At 44.5% G+C, this 19809-nt stretch overlaps 1 protein-coding gene across 3 annotated transcripts in view; it reads right to left on the minus strand.

Moving 5' to 3' along the window:
• Window positions 1-19809, minus strand: part of LOC122943308 (FERM domain-containing protein 4B-like) — a 79783-nt gene that overhangs the window by 7588 nt on the left and 52386 nt on the right. For 2 of the 3 annotated variants that reach the window (XM_044300942.1, XM_044300941.1), the window contains exons 7-11: window positions 3898-3974; window positions 2652-2790; window positions 956-1091; window positions 723-856; window positions 93-212 (exon numbers count right to left, since the gene is read on the minus strand). In XM_044300942.1, coding sequence (XP_044156877.1) covers window positions 93-212; window positions 723-856; window positions 956-1091; window positions 2652-2790; window positions 3898-3974 — 606 coding nt within the window. Of the gene's footprint in view, window positions 1-92; window positions 213-722; window positions 857-955; window positions 1092-2651; window positions 2791-3897; window positions 3975-6772; window positions 6904-19809 lie in introns of those variants that run through there. The other variant, XM_044300944.1, reaches the window with a different exon arrangement.

Here is a 19809-nt window from a genome sequence, read left to right on the forward strand (position 1 = left end):
TATACCATCAGGACACACAGGAAGTGATCGGACCACTTCCTGTATGCAGATAACATGTCACATCATTAGCTGCCTCAAACTATTTTTTTTACCTCTTCACAATGGAGAATATTATTATCCAGTTTAAAGGTGGTGCCCATTCGTCTTCGGACATTAGGGGGCTTCTCACCGGGGTTCAGCGGGTACTCAGTTGGCAGCTTCCCAGTTAGTTCCTAGAAAAACAATTTTTTGAATGAAGATATTGTATGTTTATAGGCAAAAACTTACAAGACCATCTCCTCATTAAAGGGGTTGTTCAGTTAAAAAAAAACAAAAAAAAACCCCTACTAGGACATTTTTATTCACAATCTCTTGACCACAGAGAAAATAGGATAGAAAGAGCGTCTCTCGGTCTGGAGGACCTGTCCTGTCCTGCATTACAAGCCATCGATGTGAATGGGCACTGTGTAATGCTCAATTTCCGCTGTGTTGGCACTAAAAGAAAATTGAACACTTACTGCCAGGTTTCCCCACAGATTAGACTTGAGCCATGGGGGTTTCATCAGGGGAAGACTTTGTGATCAGTTTATAATAAAGGGTCAAGGAATTGTCCCAAAAAAAATCAAAAAATCTGACTCCTTGGTCCCACCATCTCTTTAAAAAGGAAGAGATCCAATGGTGCCCCCATCTGTCAGGACCTATCATGGTGTCCTTGACCATTCAGCCCTCTCATGGTCACTTACCGCCTCTCTCATACATATCTTCTTAAGTTCTTCGATCTTTTTCAGGAGAACGTCTTGTAAATCCTTTTCCTTTTTCTTCAGTTCTTGAATTTTCTCCGTTTTCTGCTCTTCGCTGACTTCAGAGTCTATGGAACCTGTCACCAGATACATGTTGGTCATTTCTCTAACTTTTTTGGTTTTCACTAAATATTTTTGAATTACATAAATGCGATAGGGAAAAAAAAAATGCATACCTGAAGAGATTAGGCTGCCGCTGCTGGCCATGATCACTGGATTTTTTCCGTCTATCATTTTGGAAATTCTGCTAGTGCTGCTGTCCGTCAGATCCATAGCAATTTCGTCCAGGCTACGGGCGGTCGCAATTTTGGCCTGTGGAAGATCAGTAGGTCAGTTGAAACTAGATGTCCATGACAAACATATGGCCATTTTTTTTCAGACATTTACAATTTGTCTATAAGGTCCAGACCCCAAGCTATAACCCTGTTGTCAGCCACTTCAGGCTTCATAGGGACTGACTGTAGTGTTCCTCATCTGGATAAATGGCAAAAAATCCAGACCCTTCCCCTCCATGATAATTAGTTTATCACACGGGTCATCCAGAAACCTTTACCTAATTATAAGGTGTCAAAACTAGGTCTTGAAGTGACAAAATAAGGGGCAGGTCAAGATATAAAGAGGTGCTAATATAATTTTAAAGACAGCCAGCCTGTCTCCAGCGGTGTCGGTGGGAGTCCTTTGATTTCATCATTGTCCTAGACAAGCCCAGAGGCCTTTAAAATGTAAAAGACCCCCATTAAGCACATTTTCCGCCTGATATCGGAGGGACAGACCTCTCACCGCTACAGTAATCACTCTTTTTGCACACAGCTGATATTCTCGACCTTCACGCTGGGTTCACACCTGAGCGTTTTACAGCGCGTTCCTACGCGCTGTAAAACGCACAACAGGCAAGAACCAATGATTCCCTATGGGAATGGTTCTCACCTGGGCGTTTTACAGCGCGTACGATCGCGCTGTAAAACGCCCGACGCTCAAACAAGTGCTTGAGCTTTTTTTTGGGCGTTTGTCGCGCGTTCCCGCACATAGATATTCGGGAACGCGCGACAATGTGTGCACCCCTATCTCTGTATGCGCGATTGTAAACGCCCGTACAATCGCGCATACAGAGCGCTCGTTTCAGAACGCTCAGGTCTGAACCCAGCGTCAGTGGTTGTAGGCTGCGTTAAGGCCCCATTAACATGCAAAATGCGGATCTGCCAAAAATACAGATGGTGTCCATGTTGCATTTGTTTTTGTTTTTTTTGAGGATTCATTGTAACAATGCCTATTCTTTTCCGCAAAACGGACAGGAATAGGACATGTTCTATCTTTTTTTGCGGGGCTACGGAATGGACATGTGCTGTCTACACTTTTTGCGTACCCATTGAAATGAATGGGTCCGCATTCCTACCTGTAAAAAATGCGAATCGGATGCGGACCCAAAAATGCGGTGGTGTGAATGGGGCCTAAAGGAGGATATGAATTGGAATACAGGGGAATAGTGAATGATTTTGTGGACGTGGGACCCGCACCTATCTAACATTGATGGCATACCCTAGCAATAAACCATGAATGTCCAATGTCCCTTTAAGCTAGGTGTTGACTATTTTAGTGACATATATCTTCAGTAGTTTATTTATTTATTTAGTATCTTCTTTCATTATTGTTTGTATATGCAGCATTATGTACATTTTAGGATTTGCTTTGCTGCTGTCACAACCCTGCATTCCTTAATTAATAAAGTTATATCTTCGCTTATATATAGTGGGCTGGGTCATTTAACACTTAATTGCCTGTATCCATTTAAGAAAAAAAAAAAAAACAGGCAGATATTTACAGAGGATATCTACACAGTGATAGCGCGACTCAGGACTGATTACGTTAACTTACTTTGCTTTGTTTTCTGTCCAAGTAGAATTGATGTTGGCTAATTGCCATCACCCATATGGACTTGATCAGGAAATTGTTTGCATACCAGGTCTGAACCACAAAACCGCTCTGTCCAAAGGTTCTTTTTGATGCAGATATTCTGAAAATTCAAGAGAAAGAGAAAAAAAATATTAACTTGCTATGATGAACAGCACAGATAACAGTAAACGGTTAATGTATGACCAGCTAGAAAATGTGTGTGAAATATCTGTGACCTACCGTCAAAAGAGAAATCTTCTATGTGTCAATTATCTATCCATCTAATATCTATCTCATATCTATCTATCTATCTATCTATCTATCTCATATCTATCTATCTTTCAATTATCTATCCATCTATCCTTTTAATATCTAGCTATTATCTATCTATCTCATATCTATCTCATATCTATCTATCTCATATCTATCTATCTATCTATCTATCTTTCAATTATCTATCCATCTATCCTTTTAATATCTATCTAATATCTATCTCATATCTATCTATCTCATATCTATCTATCTCATATCTATCTATCTATCTATTAATCTATGTTTCAATTATCTATCTATGTATCTATCTATGTATCTTATAGGAGAAATAGGTGTCTCCCATTCACATAAGATTCTAGTCCCATTCCACCAAAATCAGTTGGTTTGGATGATATTTATCCAACGTGTTTGACCAATTTAAGACAATTTGACCAAACCTGGAAATAAATTCCAGAACCTGAATTATTTAAATTTTCTATTAAATTTTTCAGTTTCAATCTCTGTGCAGATAATAGGCGCTTGCATTCTTTTATGGTGGCCATCATAGACCTCACGTATGCAAAGAGGTATCTCCCAAGAAAAAGAACCATCTCGCCACCTATATATACCATGAAGTACTTCCAGTAAGTTTCCATACAGGAGATTCAGCATCCTGCCTAAGTCATAGGTATTGCAATAGACTCAACACCCCCTCCCCCATCCCATGCCTCCTCTGTGCCATTGCTCTGCCTGTGTAAGTGTGAGTCATTTTGGCACTCCATTCATGAAGCAAGATGTTCGGTAGAAACAGATTTGTACATCCCTCCCAGATAAGAGAGTGCTCCTCGTATTTTGGGAGAATGAATTTGTATCAGCAGTAATATAGCAGTATTCTAGGAGGCATTGTACGAGGCGCTCCTACTGGCCACTGTATAAACCCCCCAGAAGCCATATCATAAGCCCGTGTCTGTCTTACCTGCGGGGATCATGAACTTCCACTGCAAATTTCTTTTCTCGAAAGTACAAATTCTCAAGCTGCTTCCACTGAAATAGCTACGAGAGAAGAAGAAAATTTCAATGTTTTATACATGACCCGATTATTATCCATTTAATGTGTGACACGCTCCAAAATCGAACATATTACAAGCTCAGAGAGTCGCAGCAAAGGCAATGGGATGCTAAATCATACTGGAGAGTATGTGGCGGCATTATCTATAGCAAAAATTAAAGATCTGAATATTCAGACAGTGGAATTTGGAAGCAGAGATGAATCTGCACTGAAACCGCCTCCCACTGTTTTCAATGGGAAGCTGCGCCGCAGTTCAGGAGGTTGAGGGTTTTTGCCACCCAGTTTTACCGCGCAGGGCGCCGCATGAGCATGCTAGCAGTTTAGGTCCACAGCAGAACCCGCAGCTCAGTCTCCACATACTGCACCCTCAGAAGGCTGCGTGTTAAAATTAGACTAAAATAACACAGACATTGCCCTGGGTGACATCGCCTGATGATACTTTGGTGAATACATTCTAAAAATATTTAATTGGATTTCAATATAGAGGAAAAAAACAGTTTTATTATGTGCTGCGTATCATGTATCACACTGTGATAGCTCCTCAATCAGCGGAGGATTCATATGGGGATTTACTGTACGACGAATGACATTATGGGTCATACAGACCAGACACTGTAGATATATCTATACATCTATATATCTGACTATCCACCAGCAAACAACTCCTGCAGGTGGCCATAGATTCATGTGGTCAAAGCTGCCAATATTGGCCAACCATGTAATGTGTTTCATGGCCTCCCAGATTTCAGAAGGAAGGATCGAGCAGCTGATCCTTCTGTTCTTGGGGAGATAGGCTCATGCCAGAAAATACATGCATGCTCGGCTGAAGGTCCAGTGTATGGCCAGTTAAAGGCACGGAGATTATCTATCTAATCTTATCTACTATCTGTCCATCTATCTCATATCTATCTATCTATCTGTCTATCTATCTATTGATTATCTATCTATCTACTATCTGTCCCTCTATCTCATATCTATCTATCTATCGATTATCTATCTATCTATCTATCTAATACAGGTAGAAAGATGTGGGCAGCACAGCTGTCTGGACGGTACGGTCGGAGTGCCAGCGGCTGAGGAGGCGATCCACCTCCAGCGATATCTATCTATCTATCTATCGATTATCTATATCGATTATCTATCTACTATCTGTCCATCTATCTCATATCTATCTATTGATTATCTATCTATCTACTATCTGTCCCTCTATCTCATATCTATCTATCTATCTATCTATCTATCGATTATCTATCTATCTATCGATTATCTATCTACTATCTGTCCATCTATCTCCTATCTATCTATTGATTATCTATCTACTATCTGTCCATCTATCTCATATCTATCTATTGATTATCTATCTATCTCAGGCACAGGCTTATCATATGTAACATGTGGATAAGAGGGCTGACTGCACCCTTAATGAGCAGTCTATTAGATTACATTCAAGGGGCTGAAGTAATGACTTTCAAAGCTCATAATTACTGGTGGATTGCTATAGGGGTTGTCACAGAATGACAACTTACATATAACCTGATGTGATAAGTATTTGATTGGTGGGGGACGCCCATCAATCATGAGAATGGTGGTCCTGTGTCCTCTGTTTGAATGGTGTGGCGGTCAGGCATGCTCGCTGCTTCTCCAATGAAAGTCTATGGGACTGCCAAAGATAGCTAAGTACAGTGTTCAGTCCCCACGGATCAGGCACTTATTTATTCCTGTGGATAGTTAACATTCTGGGGCTACCCCTTTAAACAAACTTAATGGGGGCCTGATCTGTGATGAAATAATAGAGAACAAGGGGGGCCCCCTGCTTTATGTGTCTGCCCCAATCTACTTATCTATCTGCACACTATACAATATACATAACACCCTTGACCATACGATACAAAGAAACACATCAAACGCGCTGCTCCTCTGTTATATAATACCCATTAAATACACTTTGGCCAAAAGCAAAATCCTCTCCAAACACTCGGCTTTGCATGGCCTTGAAATGGGAGCCCAGAATGAAGTGTTCACTGCAGGGTGGCTCTAGATCAATACAAGCGTCCTACACTGGAGTCGTGTTGGCAGCCCATGATTAGGGTTGTAGTTCTTTAACAGAGGGTTTATTAGTCTATCCTAGACAGTAGAAGAATTTGGCTAAAGAGCTGATACTCTAATGACTGCGTTCTTAAATTAGTAGTTGTATATTTACAGTCAACAGGAGTCAAAACGGACTTGACAAACATAAATGGTAGTGACTGCTATAATATCATATACAATTTGTAATACTAATGAAGCACTAATACCTGCGACGCAGACTATAAAATCCACGGAAAAATGAAAAATAAATAAATACAACATAAAAGAAAAATAGAATATAGCAATCAATACCTCTACAAAAAAAAAAGATCAGGAACTTAGAATAATGTTCAAAAAAATCCACTATATTTCAAAAATTCCACAAAATCTGTAGCAATATAGTAAAAAAAAAAAAATCCACAAGAAAATGAACAGTTTAATGACGAGAATCCACAAAAATGAAAAATTCAAAAAGTCCACCAACTCAGATCAATACAATAAAATGAAAACGTCAACACGCCATATTTCGCATTTCCGCAAAAGAACGTATAACAGAAGATTCACCATCCTTTAGGAAGACTTGACAGACCGGGTTCATTCTTGTAAGTAAAAAAAGAAAAAAGTTGCAGTCCCAGCACCTCTCCGCCAACAGCTGCATCTGAGCAGATGTCTAGGTCAGCCCTGTGGTTGCCCCAGCAGATCATCCATGACTTACCTACTGTACTTTCTCCCCCTGTGCTAGGTTCCCCATGATGAGTGGTGATCCGCAGCTGTTCAGAGGGGCTGCGGCGCTCGCCCTGTAACTCTTGACTCTCCCTCTGTGATACTGAAAAGGTGAAACTCCAGTTTCCCAGCCCTGACCATCCCACTAGTGACACAACACAGCAACGTCACGGCTTGTATCAGGAACAACCACTCCTGTCTGACACATTTACATACACATGTCAGTGTCTCAGGAAGCACTGGGAGAGCCTCTTCTCTTCTACTCCTAATCAGGCAGCCTGCAGCTTCTGCCTGGGTTTTTTAACCAAAAAATATAATTGTTATAACATTATTAGAATTTTTTAAAATAATTTTATCCCCTACTAGATTCATATGGCGCTGGAGAGAATAAAAATGTTCTCTGCATGTCATATTATTGAAGTCATTTTCCTTTTGGACACTATACGGAAACCGCCAAATATCTATGCATGTCGCCATATAGGTGCTGTAATGTGGGACATTACTGTAGCCAGATCTTCAATGACGTACAGGGCCATGCTGAGTTGTTTTGTGACAGATTCGTGTTTGCTCCTAATGCCGCCTTCACCTGGACATTACATTATTATAAGATCCTACGGTAATCGAACCCCCCCACCCTCCAACTTCTGCTTTTGGGGGAGAGTGAAAAGGCCCATTAGAACAGGTCAGCGATCCTGCTGTAATTGGGTTTGGCTGCATTAGTGTTCTTGACCAGCATGAGGCCTCTTGCAAACGAACGTTGTGTATCCGTTCCGTGCATTGGGGACCGCAATTTGCGGTCCCCAATGCACGGGCAATGTCCGTTCAGCTGCCGGGACGGATCGAGACCCATTCTGCTTGAATGGGTCCGTGATACGTCCCTTTTTTTGCGGTGCGGAGGCACGGACAGATACACCACGGAAGCACTCTGTAGGGCTTCCGTGGGGTTCTAATCCGTGCTATCGTTCCGCATCTCCGTGACTGCGGACCCATTCAAGTGAATGAGTCCGCATCCATTAAACAGAGTGCACACGGGCCGGTGCCCGTGTATTGCGGATCCGCCGTGTGCAAGAGGCCTCAGGGAGAGTTCACATCACCGTTATTTTTCTGAAGAATAACAATCTACATCTCCTATCAATCATCAGTAAAAACTAAAAAAAAACTAAAAACTTACTGCATCTGGATTAAAAAAACATCAGGGAATACATGAAAAGATTATTATACAGAGCAATGTGGCTCAGACCCTAACGCACGTTTCGCAAGTCGCTTCCTCTGTATATACAGAATGACTAATCGCACACACATTCCAGACGCAGAGAATCTTCCCAGGCTATAAAGTGTTATACAGGAGTCATGACTACACGATTGTCACTGCATGATATTCCCTGGTAATGATTAATAAAAAATTAAAAAAAGCCGGGAACCCTGCGGAATGGATACGACAAACGCGTCAGGACAGTTCAGATCCCTCAAAATAAGAACATATGATTCAATTTCCCTTTGACATCGACTATGAGGTCATTCCCTAACGCTCCGTGACCACCAGAGAGGCTCGCCGGGTCACGTGACTCATAGCGAAACCGAGAGTCACAGGACTTGGTAAGGAAGGGGTTAAAATAATAATAATAATAATAATAATACAAATTTAAAAAGGAAGGGGTTAATGGAACAGCCTTATATCGTTTGTCGCTGCTTATGAGCACTGACCCCCAGATAAAACCATCACAGATCATTATAAGGGCTCATGCACGCGATACGGATGACCTCCGTGTGCATTCCGTATTTTGCGGAACGGAACAGCCTAATAGAACAGTATTATCCTTGTCCGTAATTCGGATAATAATAGGACAGGTTCTATTTTTTTTTGCTGAATGAAAATACGGACACACGGAAACAGACTGCAGGTGGAGTAACTTTCTTTTTTTTTTTTGCGGACCCATTGAAATGAATGGTGCCGCATACGGTCCACAAAAAATACCGGAACTGACACGGAAAGAAAATACGTTCGTGTGCATGAGCCCCAAGTCAATGAATTGCTTTCAGTATTAAAACTCAAATTCTATTCAGCTGTATATCTGTTCCTGGGAAAGCTGGGTGACAAGGCTGCAATTACAGATCCAGCCAGTCACCCAGCTTTGAAGCAGCAGCGGAGAAGTAATTTGTCATTCAGGGGTCTGGGTAAACTGGGCGACAAGCCCCTGCAGAAGCCGATCCAGTCCTAAAGGACCACAGGGGATGACGCCATTAGATGCCACGGATACCCATTAAATTGAATAGGTGCCCTTTGCCTCATACACAGATTACAAGTCTCAGGGGTGCTCACAGTACATTTATATATATTATATAGAATCCATATTTACACCCGGGAGGGGCCAATATATAGAATAGATACAATACCAGTGCACCCGAGCGCTTCACCACATGTACCAGCTAAGTGCACTACAGATACCATGCCTGTCTAATTCGGGTCCCAGGGCTTACATCAGCACTGGGCGTATTCCCAGATGGGCACCATCATTACTTCTCCCATTAAACAATACACTGACACATGATTCCCTCATCTGCATTTGTAACTGGATCCCAGTGGACAAACGTTTCACATTCCCAGTATGTCCAAGACTAGCAAACCCAGATGTGCGCAGGGACCAAAAGGTTTGCACAACTGTTGTATCCCTTAGGTCAGGGAGGTTTGTCCTCCAATACGACCGATGTTTTATGTGTTAGATCCTCCTTTCCCTGGCTTTTCCTCCACTCGTAGGGTTAACCATGTTCACCTTCACCAACAGGTGCATGTGTACTGCGATGTCCCAGCTCTCCCCTTATCGTAGATGCTGGGGCAATAAGGATCGGGCATGCTGGATTTCATCATGCCCAATCCCCTGTTCCCATGTGAGATAAACTCTTGATGGACAGGGCCAGGTTCCTGCATAGTCATCTCCTGACCCTGTCAATCAAGAAGGAGAAGGAGGAACTGGCAGAGGAAGCAGGAGAAGCAAAAGGTGCACAGAGTGGCTTGGGCCCGCCCTAGGTGCACTTAACTGCTCATTTGCATATGGATTAAAAGTACATTTTCTCCAGATTGAAGCAACAGATCATTACATTCAGCTGAGCTAACCCTACAAGACATTGTGCTTGGTTTACCCGAGAATTTCCTGGTTACAAATTGGCCCGCAAATAGCCAGTCCGCAATATGCGGGCACCGGCTGTGTGCTCACCTCATCATGGATGCTGAGCCATTCACTTAAATGGGTCCGCATTCCGAAGGTGCGGTGCGGTGCGGAACGGAGGCACGGAACCCTCTTTGCCTCCGCACCACAAAAAAATAGATCTTGTTCTATATTTTTGTGGTGCAGACGGATCACGGACCCATTCAAGTTGAATGGGTCTGGATCCATTGCGGCAGCTGCATGGATAGTGCACGTGCATTGGGGACCGCAAACTGCGGTCCCCAATGCACAGAACGGCTGAGAAACGTCCATGTGCATGAGGTCTTAAAGGATGGGTTTACATAATTCAGCCTTCATCTCCCATATGTAAAAAAGGCCTCATGCACACAACAGTATTTTTTCACAGTCCGCAAAACGGGGTTCCGTTGTTCCGTGATCCGTGTCCGCTTTTTCTTCCTTGATTTTTGGAGGATCACCAGACCAGAAAAATCAAGTCAAGTTTGCCTTGAAAATGATAGTAAAAAAATGGACACGGATCACAGACGCGGATGACAATCTTGTGTGCCTCCGTGTTTTTTCACGGACCCATTGACTTGAATGGGTCCGCGAACCGTTGTCCATAAAAAGAATAGGACCGGTCATATTTTTTTGACGGACAGGAAACACGGATCACGGACGCGGATAATAAACGGTGCATTTTCCGAGTTTTCAACGGACCCATTGAAAGTCAATGGGACCGCAGAAAATCACGGAAAACGGAACAACGGACACGGATGCACACAACGGTCGTGTGCATGAGGCCAAAGGGGAAAAGCTTCGATTAGGGAGCAGGTTTTCATCAATGGTAAGTTAAAGGGGTCAGAAATCAATGGCATTTCTTAGCAATGTGCCATCAATGTCAGATAGGTGTGCGAGTGGGACCCTCACCTATCTCCAGAATAGGCCCCCAGAGTGCAAGCTCAGCCACCCTCAATTCACCCCTATGGGACTTCAGAGAATAAGTGATCCCCTTCACTTCAGGGGTCCCCGTTCTGGAGATAGGAGTGGGTCCCAGAAGTAAAATCCACACCTATCCTAGCGATATGCCATCAAAGTCTGAGATGAGCCAACCCCTTTAAGCCCAATGTCTCCCTACAGGACCTGATGCGTTCGTCTATTGGATTTACCATTTGGCCATGTATGGCCAGCCATAGAAGTCAGGGGAGGGGTTGAGGCTTTATGTCAATAGCGGCACTAACGTTGACCAGCACATGACTTCTGCACAGTCATTTTTCCCCTTTTAGTGTGGCCTTTAGAACGCAGGAAGGTTCACGTGGATCACGCCTGGTCCACGCAATCATGACAAAAATAGCAAAGAAGTTACGGCAGCAAGAAAGAAAAGAAGAAATCCCCACACTTCCCCTATTTCGTCTGCAGTTTTCTTTTTGACAGGAGAAGAAACATTTTGCTTTTCTTGCAGCTACCATGCTAATCCTCGCACTGCTATAGTGTGTGTATTTTAGAGTTTTTTTTGCAAAATATATCTGCACAAAACCTCAATATCTGATGGAGAACTCAGATGTCAATCAAGACTAACAGAAAATGTGTTCAGAGACCGATATCTCACTGCCCGCTCCTCCGATGTCCAGCACCACCGAACCTCACCCCGTCAGAACCAGCTAGATGGCACCTTGTCACTAGTGTCTACTTAGTGTGCCCAAAGCTTCATGGCTCCCAAGGTGCCAGAGGGTCAAAAGAAGTAAACCCCACCTCCTTAACTCCTTAGAACATCTGTCTGAGGCCTCTTGCACACGACCGTATGGCTTTCTCTGTATTTTGCGGTCCGCAAAAAAACGGATCCGCAAAAAAATACGGATGACGTCCGTGTGAATTCAGTTTTCTGCGGAACGGAACAGCTGGCCCCTGATAGAACAGTACTATCCTTGTCTGTTATGCGGACAATAATAGGACATGTTCTATCTTTCAATGGAACAGAAAAACGGAAATACGGAAACGGAAGGCATACGGAGTACCTTCCGTTTTTTTTTGCGGATCCATTGAAATGAATGGTTCTGTATACAGTCCGTATACGGAACGCAAAAAACGGAACATAAACGGAAAAAAAAACCATTCGTGTGCAAGAGACCTAAGGTTCCATTCACACGTCCGCAAATGGGTCCGCATTTGTTCTGCAATATCGGGAACGGGTGCGGACCCATTCATTCTCAATGGGGCCGGAAGAGATGCAGAGAGCAGACTATGTGCTCTCTGCATTTCCGGAGCGCGGCCCCGAACTTCTGGGTCGCGGCTCCGCAAAGAAATAGAACATGTCCTATTCTTGTCCGCAATTGCGGACAAGAATAGGCAGTTCTATGGGGGGTGCTGGCCGGGTGTATTGCGGATCTGCAATACACTGTGGACGTGTGAATGGACCCATAAAGGGGGTTATCCCATTATTAAAGTAAAAACATGAAAATCAGACACCACAAATTGTAGATGACAATCTCTGACAATGCTAGAACCAGCCCTGTACCTCATAGCTGGCAGCTGGCCTTTCTGCTGCAGCTCTCTTCCTATAACAGTTCAGGTGGCGTGTCCTTTCTGCTACAGCTCTCTCTCTATTACAGCTCAGGGATGTGTGTCCTTTCTTTCCCTGTAACTTTCACAACTTTTAACAGTAGATATGGCTGGTGGCAGCTGAAGGATGGAACTGAGCATGTGTGACCACCTCACCATTTAACCAAGGTGGACAGATAAATAAGGAAAAACAATAGATGGCGCACCGCATACAGATTTTATTGAATAACAGTGCCTATACCAAATTTGAATTATGTGCAATTATAAAATTATTCCGATCCAGGTGCTGGTTTCAAAAGTGTAGAATATTATCTATGAGACGACCCATTTAAAAGGGTTGTCCACGATAAGACAAGCGTGGCTGCTTTATTCCAAAAACAGAGCCCCCTAAAGGGGATCTGCAGGATTAGAGAACCATTTACCCAAAACAGCACCACATCTACCCACAGGTTGTATGTGGTATTGCAGTTCAGCCCCATTTACTTCAATAGGGTTGAGCTGCAATACCAAAAATGACCCATGGACAGATGTGGCGCTGTTTTGGGGTGACTTATTCTCTATTCCGTAGAACTCTTTTAGGAGGGTGGACAGAAAGTTGGAACTAATGTGAAAACGGGGCAACAGAAAGATATTTTCCTGCTCTTATGATGCGCACTTTAGCTTAGTTAAAGGGGTTAGGGTGACAGGGGCGCAGTGGTAAACGTAAGAAAATCTCACATCATTTCTTATTCAATAAGATGTCAGAACAGAAAAACGGGTCACTGGTTACCAATCCTGAGGATATGATGCAGCGACATAGACCGCTACACATACGATTCTGGGCACGTTGCTGCAATTAGTCACCCGCTCCCCAGGACTGATAATCTGGAGTGTGCGTACAATGTGGATATGGTTACATATCACACCACAGCAGATCACTCGCTCCAGGACGACAAGTGCACTATGGCAAAATACAGCTGTTATCTGTCCGGAAAGCCAAGCTGTGTGTGTCTGAATGTGAAGGGGGACAGACAATGTGGTCAGTGTGCTCACTGTGTGCCGGCCTGATATGAGAAAACCCGGTATGAATCCCCCCCCCCCCCCCACCAGATGCTATTATTGGAAATGAGGTTTAAAGGGATATTACACAGTAACACTGTTTTCACACACATTGAGTCCCTAGTGAATATCATTTGGCAAATGCACATAAAAAGTTAGTGAGTAAAAAGAGCTAAAAGTGAGATTAGGACTGGATTATAGCTCAAAAAAAGTTGCAACCTACGCCATGCAACCCCCTGGTATAATTTTACAAATAAGGGTCCATTCACACGTCCGCAAATGGGTCCGCATCCGTTCCGCAATATCGGGAACGGGTGTGGACCAATTCATTCTCAATGGGGCAGGAATCGATGCGGTTAGCACACTATGTGCTCTCCGCATCCGCATTTCCAGAGCGCGGCCCCGAACTTCCGAGACGCGGCTCCGCTAAAAAATAGAACATGTCCTATTCTTGTCCGCAATTGCAGACAAGAATAGGAAGGTTCTATGGGGGGTGCCGGCCGGGTGTATTGCGGATCCGCAATACACTCGGACGTGTGAATGGACCCTAAAGGTGTAAACTACATTACACTCGCGCCACATTTATTATTAAGGTGCACAACTCATAAATTTGGTGCCAGCACAAACACCTTGCAGGCGGGGACAGGGACGAGTCTCCCTAGCATCGCGGGTGATGCTAGTGAGGCTCGTCCCCGTCCCAGCCTGCCGTTGGCTTTGTTTTCTTCCGGGCATGGGGAGAAGCAGTAGCGGCGGTGCGGGGACCAGGAGCGGCGCAGGGGGCGGAGACCCAGGTCAGTATATTCAGAGTTGGGGGGCTTTATATAGGATTAGATAACCCCTTTAAATGATAAATGACTCCCACCCCACTCCGTGCGTGAATTGCATAGAAGAGGTCCATAAAGGGTTATTCTAGTGAGTGAGTCCACTACAGCAGGGATGCTCAACCTGCGGCCCTCCAACTGCTGTAAAACTACAACTCCCACCATGCCCTGCTGTAGGCTGATAGCTGTAGACTGGTCAGGCATGCTGGGAGTTGTAGTTTTGCAACAGCTGGAGGGCCGCAGGTTGAGCATGCCTGCCCTACAGCAATCTGAACTATGAAAGTGAGTGGCGGGTTACGTAGGGATTCCACCTACTCGCTGTGTCAGTCACGTAGGTGTAGCGGTGTAAAGGTATTGCTGCCTATCTCAATGACCTTGGCAGATCGGTGTCAGCCGTAGCTCAGCTTTCCTTCAGTCGGAGCAAAGGTTCAGTTTGCTGCCCTAGCCCTGAATCTAAATACACTGCCCAATGCAAATCAACTTGTTGCTGCCCTCCTGGCGCTCAGCTCCTGGAGCATATGCCTTGGTTGTCCACCCCCCGTCCCCCCACTTATTCCCCCTAATCACAGCCCTAACTGGTCAGCAGCAGGACGACAGGCAGTAATGCCCTCACACAGTGCCATCTACTGGACCGAAGCAGCGTGCAGCATGTCCACTCTCTACTTGCCCCTGTTGGTTTTTGAGGGGTGGTAAAATCCACGCACTTTAAGGGGCATTCTGGTCATATCAGGTTATCCATAGGATAGGGCATAATCTATGGGACCCTCTGTGACCCCCACCGATCAGGGGAACAGGAGTCCCAGGATAAAGTGATTTCTTCCACATAAGAAGAAATCGAATTATCAATTGCACATGGTGGGTGGGAGAGGGTCGCTGTCCCAGATTTTGCATTGTAGCCAAGGAGCTTACACCTCTATAGGCAGAAATTCCATAAAACATTCTCATTATCGGACTGCTCCTTCAGCTCGTGGAGGATTCCTTATAAAATGGTTCTCATTATGGAATTGCTGTTCATGCAGTTGTCTATACAAGTCTATAGTCACCAAAGATCTGGGACTGGCCATAGAAGACTATGGTGACGATGCACAGACAACTGGGACGAAATGTCCGATAGTGAGCTGTGCTCGTAGCAGCCACCACATCAGGTCACCTGTTCTCTACAGACCCCAGCACAGAAGTGGCTGGGGATCATAAATCTGTCAGTTGCTCTACAGCACAAGTGTGATTCCCACATTCAGGAGAACTGGCTGACGAATCAAGCACAGCTTAATAACCATGTACATAAATAATATTTCCCACCAGTGCAATATACTGACATAGTGTGGCCGAGAGACCCACGCTACTGGAAGACCGCCAAACCTACAAAACACAAGGGCCTCATCTGTTAAAGCTGTCTGTGTTGCCCATAGCAACCAATCACAGCACAGCTTTTATTTCCTAAACTACGCTGGAAAAATGAAAGCTGATCTCTGATTGGTTGTTATGGGCAACAATGGCAGTTTTGAGGCCTAAGAAATAAAAAAGCCTTTGTTGCCTATAGCAACCATTCACAGCACAACTTTCATTTCTGATAGAGCTCTTGACACATGAAAGCTGCGCTGTGATTGGTTGGTATGGGCAATCACCGTTTTCTTAAATCTCTCCCACATTCTTACCACCAGATTTTAATAAGAGGATATCTTTGCGATTTAATGATAGTGTCTTCTCACAAAATACCTATGACAACAATGTCTACCTTGTACTCTGGTGGCTCGGTGTTATCGTAGGGATTTTATGCAAATGATATCAACCCACATCAACGCCAACATAACTGGATGGGCAAAGAAAATAAATGAAAATCAGACATCATATAGTACAGGATGATCTCTTTCTAACAAAGGAGCAACCAACCCTGTACCTCACATGCATCGCTCCAATTGCTCTGCTAGATTTACTTCAAGCTGGCAGCTCAAGGGGAGTGTCCTTTCTGCTTCAGCTAAGGGGACATGTCCATTCTACTGCACCTTTCTCCCTATCACAGCTCAGAAGGCAGCTGAAAGATGAAACTGAGCGTGTGCGGCCATCTCAGCAAGCCAGACAAAGAAATAAGAAAAGAAAAAAAAAACAGCAGGTTGGCGCTATGCAGATTTTATAGATTAGAATATAGATATTATTGAATAACTTCGTGGCTATGCTAAATTTTTAATTACATGCAATTACAAAAGTATTCAGATCCAGGTGCTGGTTTGAAAACTGTAGAATATTTTTTGTGGGACAACCCCTTTAACATAGGCCATCAATATCAGATCGGCAGGGGTTGGACAATCTGTGCCCCTTTAACAGGGGCACCGCTCCTTCCACTACAGAGTGCGGATATGTCATCTATATAAAAATACTGGGAAACCTCTTTTTATTCATTTGCCAAATCTCCTGGGACATTTGGTAGAGTCCTGGAAAAAGAGGCGACCTCCTGGAGTCGTTGCAAATCTCCTGGAAACCCCAAAAGCAGCCGTATAATCTTTTTTGTAGGGTTGGGTTGCTGCCCTATCAGACTCAAATGCCTTATTTGCCAACAGTCCCAAATCCCTGTCCCTGATTTTTATAGACCAATATAATTTTTATAATTCAGGTCGAAAGTCCAGGCCGTGCCACGTTTATTTGTCACTAGGACCATTCAGGGTTGCGGAGCCCTAATGGGCTAGCCCCTAAGTTCTGGGGTGGCCATCTGTCTGCAAACCCCCTGTTTTCTCCCTTTGTGGAGAAGCCAGACCTCGATTTTGGCTCTTGGCCAACACCTGGGGTGGCAGCCAGAGCAAGATGGACCTTCCTTGCCCTCGGCTGAGCATGGCCACTAGTCCCTGGCCCTTTGCAGGAGCCTTCTGGCCTGGAGGGTTGGGAATAGTTTTATGGGAGGGCCCTTCTCTAAGGCCTCATGCACACGGACGTTTTTTTTCACGGTCCGCAAAACGGGGTTCCGTTGGTCCGTGATCCGTGACCGTTTTTCCGTCCGTGGGTCTTCCTTGATTTTTGGAGGATCCACGGACATGAAAAAAAAGTCATTTTGGTGTCCGCCTGGCCGTGCGGAGCCAAACGGATCCGTCCTGAATTACAATGCAAGTCAATGGGGACGGATCCGTTTGATGTTGACACAATATGGTGCCATTTCAAACGGATCCGTCCCCATTGACTTTCAATGTAAAGTCTGGAGTTCTGTTATACCATCGGATTGGAGTTTTCTCCAATCCGATGGTATATTTTAACTTGTAGCGTCCCCATCACCATGGGAACGCTTCTGTGTTAGAATATACTGTCGGAAATGAGTTTTCACGAAGTGAAAACTTAGATCAGAAAAAGCTTATGCAGACGGATCTTCGGATCCGTCTGTATGAAACTAAAACCTACGGCCACGGATCACGGACACGGATGCCAATCTTGTGTGCATCCGTGTTCTTTCACGGACCCATTGACTTGAATGGGCCCGTGAACCGTTGGCCGTGAAAAAAATAGGACAGGTCATATTTTTTTCACGGCCAGGAAACACGGCTCACGGATGCGGCTGCCAAACGGTGCATTTTCCGATTTTTCCACGGACCCATTGAAAGTCAATGGGTCCGTGAAAAAAAACGGAAAACGGCACAACGGCCACGGATGCACACAACGGTCGTGTGCATGAGGCCTTATGGAGAGAGCCTGCAATAGACCACATCCTTGTGCACTTTTTTTTCTGTGGCACGCTGCACTTTTTTAGTTGCATGGGGTGAAGCAAGTCACGTTCTCTGCCTTTAAACAAAAATAAATAGAAGCAGTCTATAAATGTTGGCCGGTATGTTTTTACACAACATTTATGGGAGTTCTGCTTTAAGTGAAAACACCTGTAACTACAGCCTATGGGGGGGGGGGGTGGCGTGCCATGATAGCTTTTTCAGTTATTTTAATTGCAAAGCCTAGGCGCTGCATATATTGCACAGAGCCGGACATGGTGATTGACATCCAAGGCTGCAGGCCCACAGACACACATACCTGGCATAGCAGAAATAACTTTACCTATAGGAGTATTATTGACTTTCCATCTTGACAATTTGCAATATCATGCGCTTGAACATATATGCTGAATAGAATAACTTGCGGGATATAAAAAGTTGGGGGGGGGGGACACAACCATAAAGTACCCCCCTGAATGGCAATTCTTCTGAGGTCTGCAGCCATACCCCTCCTGCTCCAGTATAACTGCATAAAATTGGATAATTTACCTTTCAGGACTTTGGGAAATCTGGGATCTCTTAGGCTGGGTTCACACCTGAGCGTTTTACAGCGCGTTCCTACGCGCTGTAAAACGCACAACAGGCAAGAACCATTGATTCCCTATGGGAATGGTTCTCACCTGGGCGTTTTACAGCGCGTACGATCGCGCTGTAAAACGCCCGACGCTCAAACAAGTGCTTGAGCTTTTTTTTGGGCGTTTGTCGCGCGTTCCCGCACATAGATATTCGGGAACGCGCGACAATGTGTGCACGCCTGTCTCTGTATGCGCGATTGTAAACGCCCGTACAATCGCGCATACAGAGCGCTCGTTTCAGAACGCTCAGGTCTGAACCCAGCCTTAGGGTGGCCATATTGGCGGTCACACAGCTTTCTCAGCTAAAGTTAAATTTTTTTAATCATTCATTTAATTTAAAGGGGTTGTATCATGAAGAAAACTCCCGTTCGTATGTTCTATTAGGACACTGGACATCAGACATAGAAGATGACACAGTACAATTGCCTCCCATTCTGACCAACTCCAACCATGAACATTTATCTGGAGGACCCCATGCCACACTATATTCCCCCTGCAGTGGGAAATGTGGTTGGCCACAGATTCTCCTGGCAAAATCAGCTGTTTGTCTGGGGTTCTAGGATCAAGATCTGGGACTGATTGCTTGGGGGCTACGTTCAGAAAAAGTTTTTTAAGGAATTTGGGGTCTACAATAAATATCCAGAGTGTGTCACCACCATAGCTGGATTTGGAACCCTTCCCCCAGTCATGTGCTCTTTACCGAGGGCCCATAGCCATGACTTGGGGATCCGGCACCATCTACTGATTGGCCATGGTGGTGATGTGTTCTGGACCGGAAGGCAGAAGAGAAGACAGGGGGCGTAACGTCGGCAGAATGACCATCTTGTTTGGAACGTGATCGGCTTTCTGATCTCAAAATACAGACCACACCGGTACGTAAAGTCTACTACAAAATTACAGTTCATTTTTTGCATTAAAGTGAATTACCTATAGTATATATATTCCACCCCTTTAAGGTGAAAATGCTTTCTAATGTAAGCAAGATCAGATCTAACGTCGTTGCAAGTAAAAAACAACATTCATCTCTCCTAGATTTGCATCTGACAGCCCGCGTATCTCGTTTCCCTGCCTATCTGGGTTCTGACCATTTGCTGAGTGTTGTGGCACAGACCTGATCAATGCCGCACTATCTGTG

The sequence above is a fragment of the Bufo gargarizans genome, chromosome 7, assembly GCF_014858855.1.
Source record: "Bufo gargarizans isolate SCDJY-AF-19 chromosome 7, ASM1485885v1, whole genome shotgun sequence".
Taxonomy (NCBI): Eukaryota; Metazoa; Chordata; class Amphibia; order Anura; family Bufonidae; genus Bufo; species Bufo gargarizans.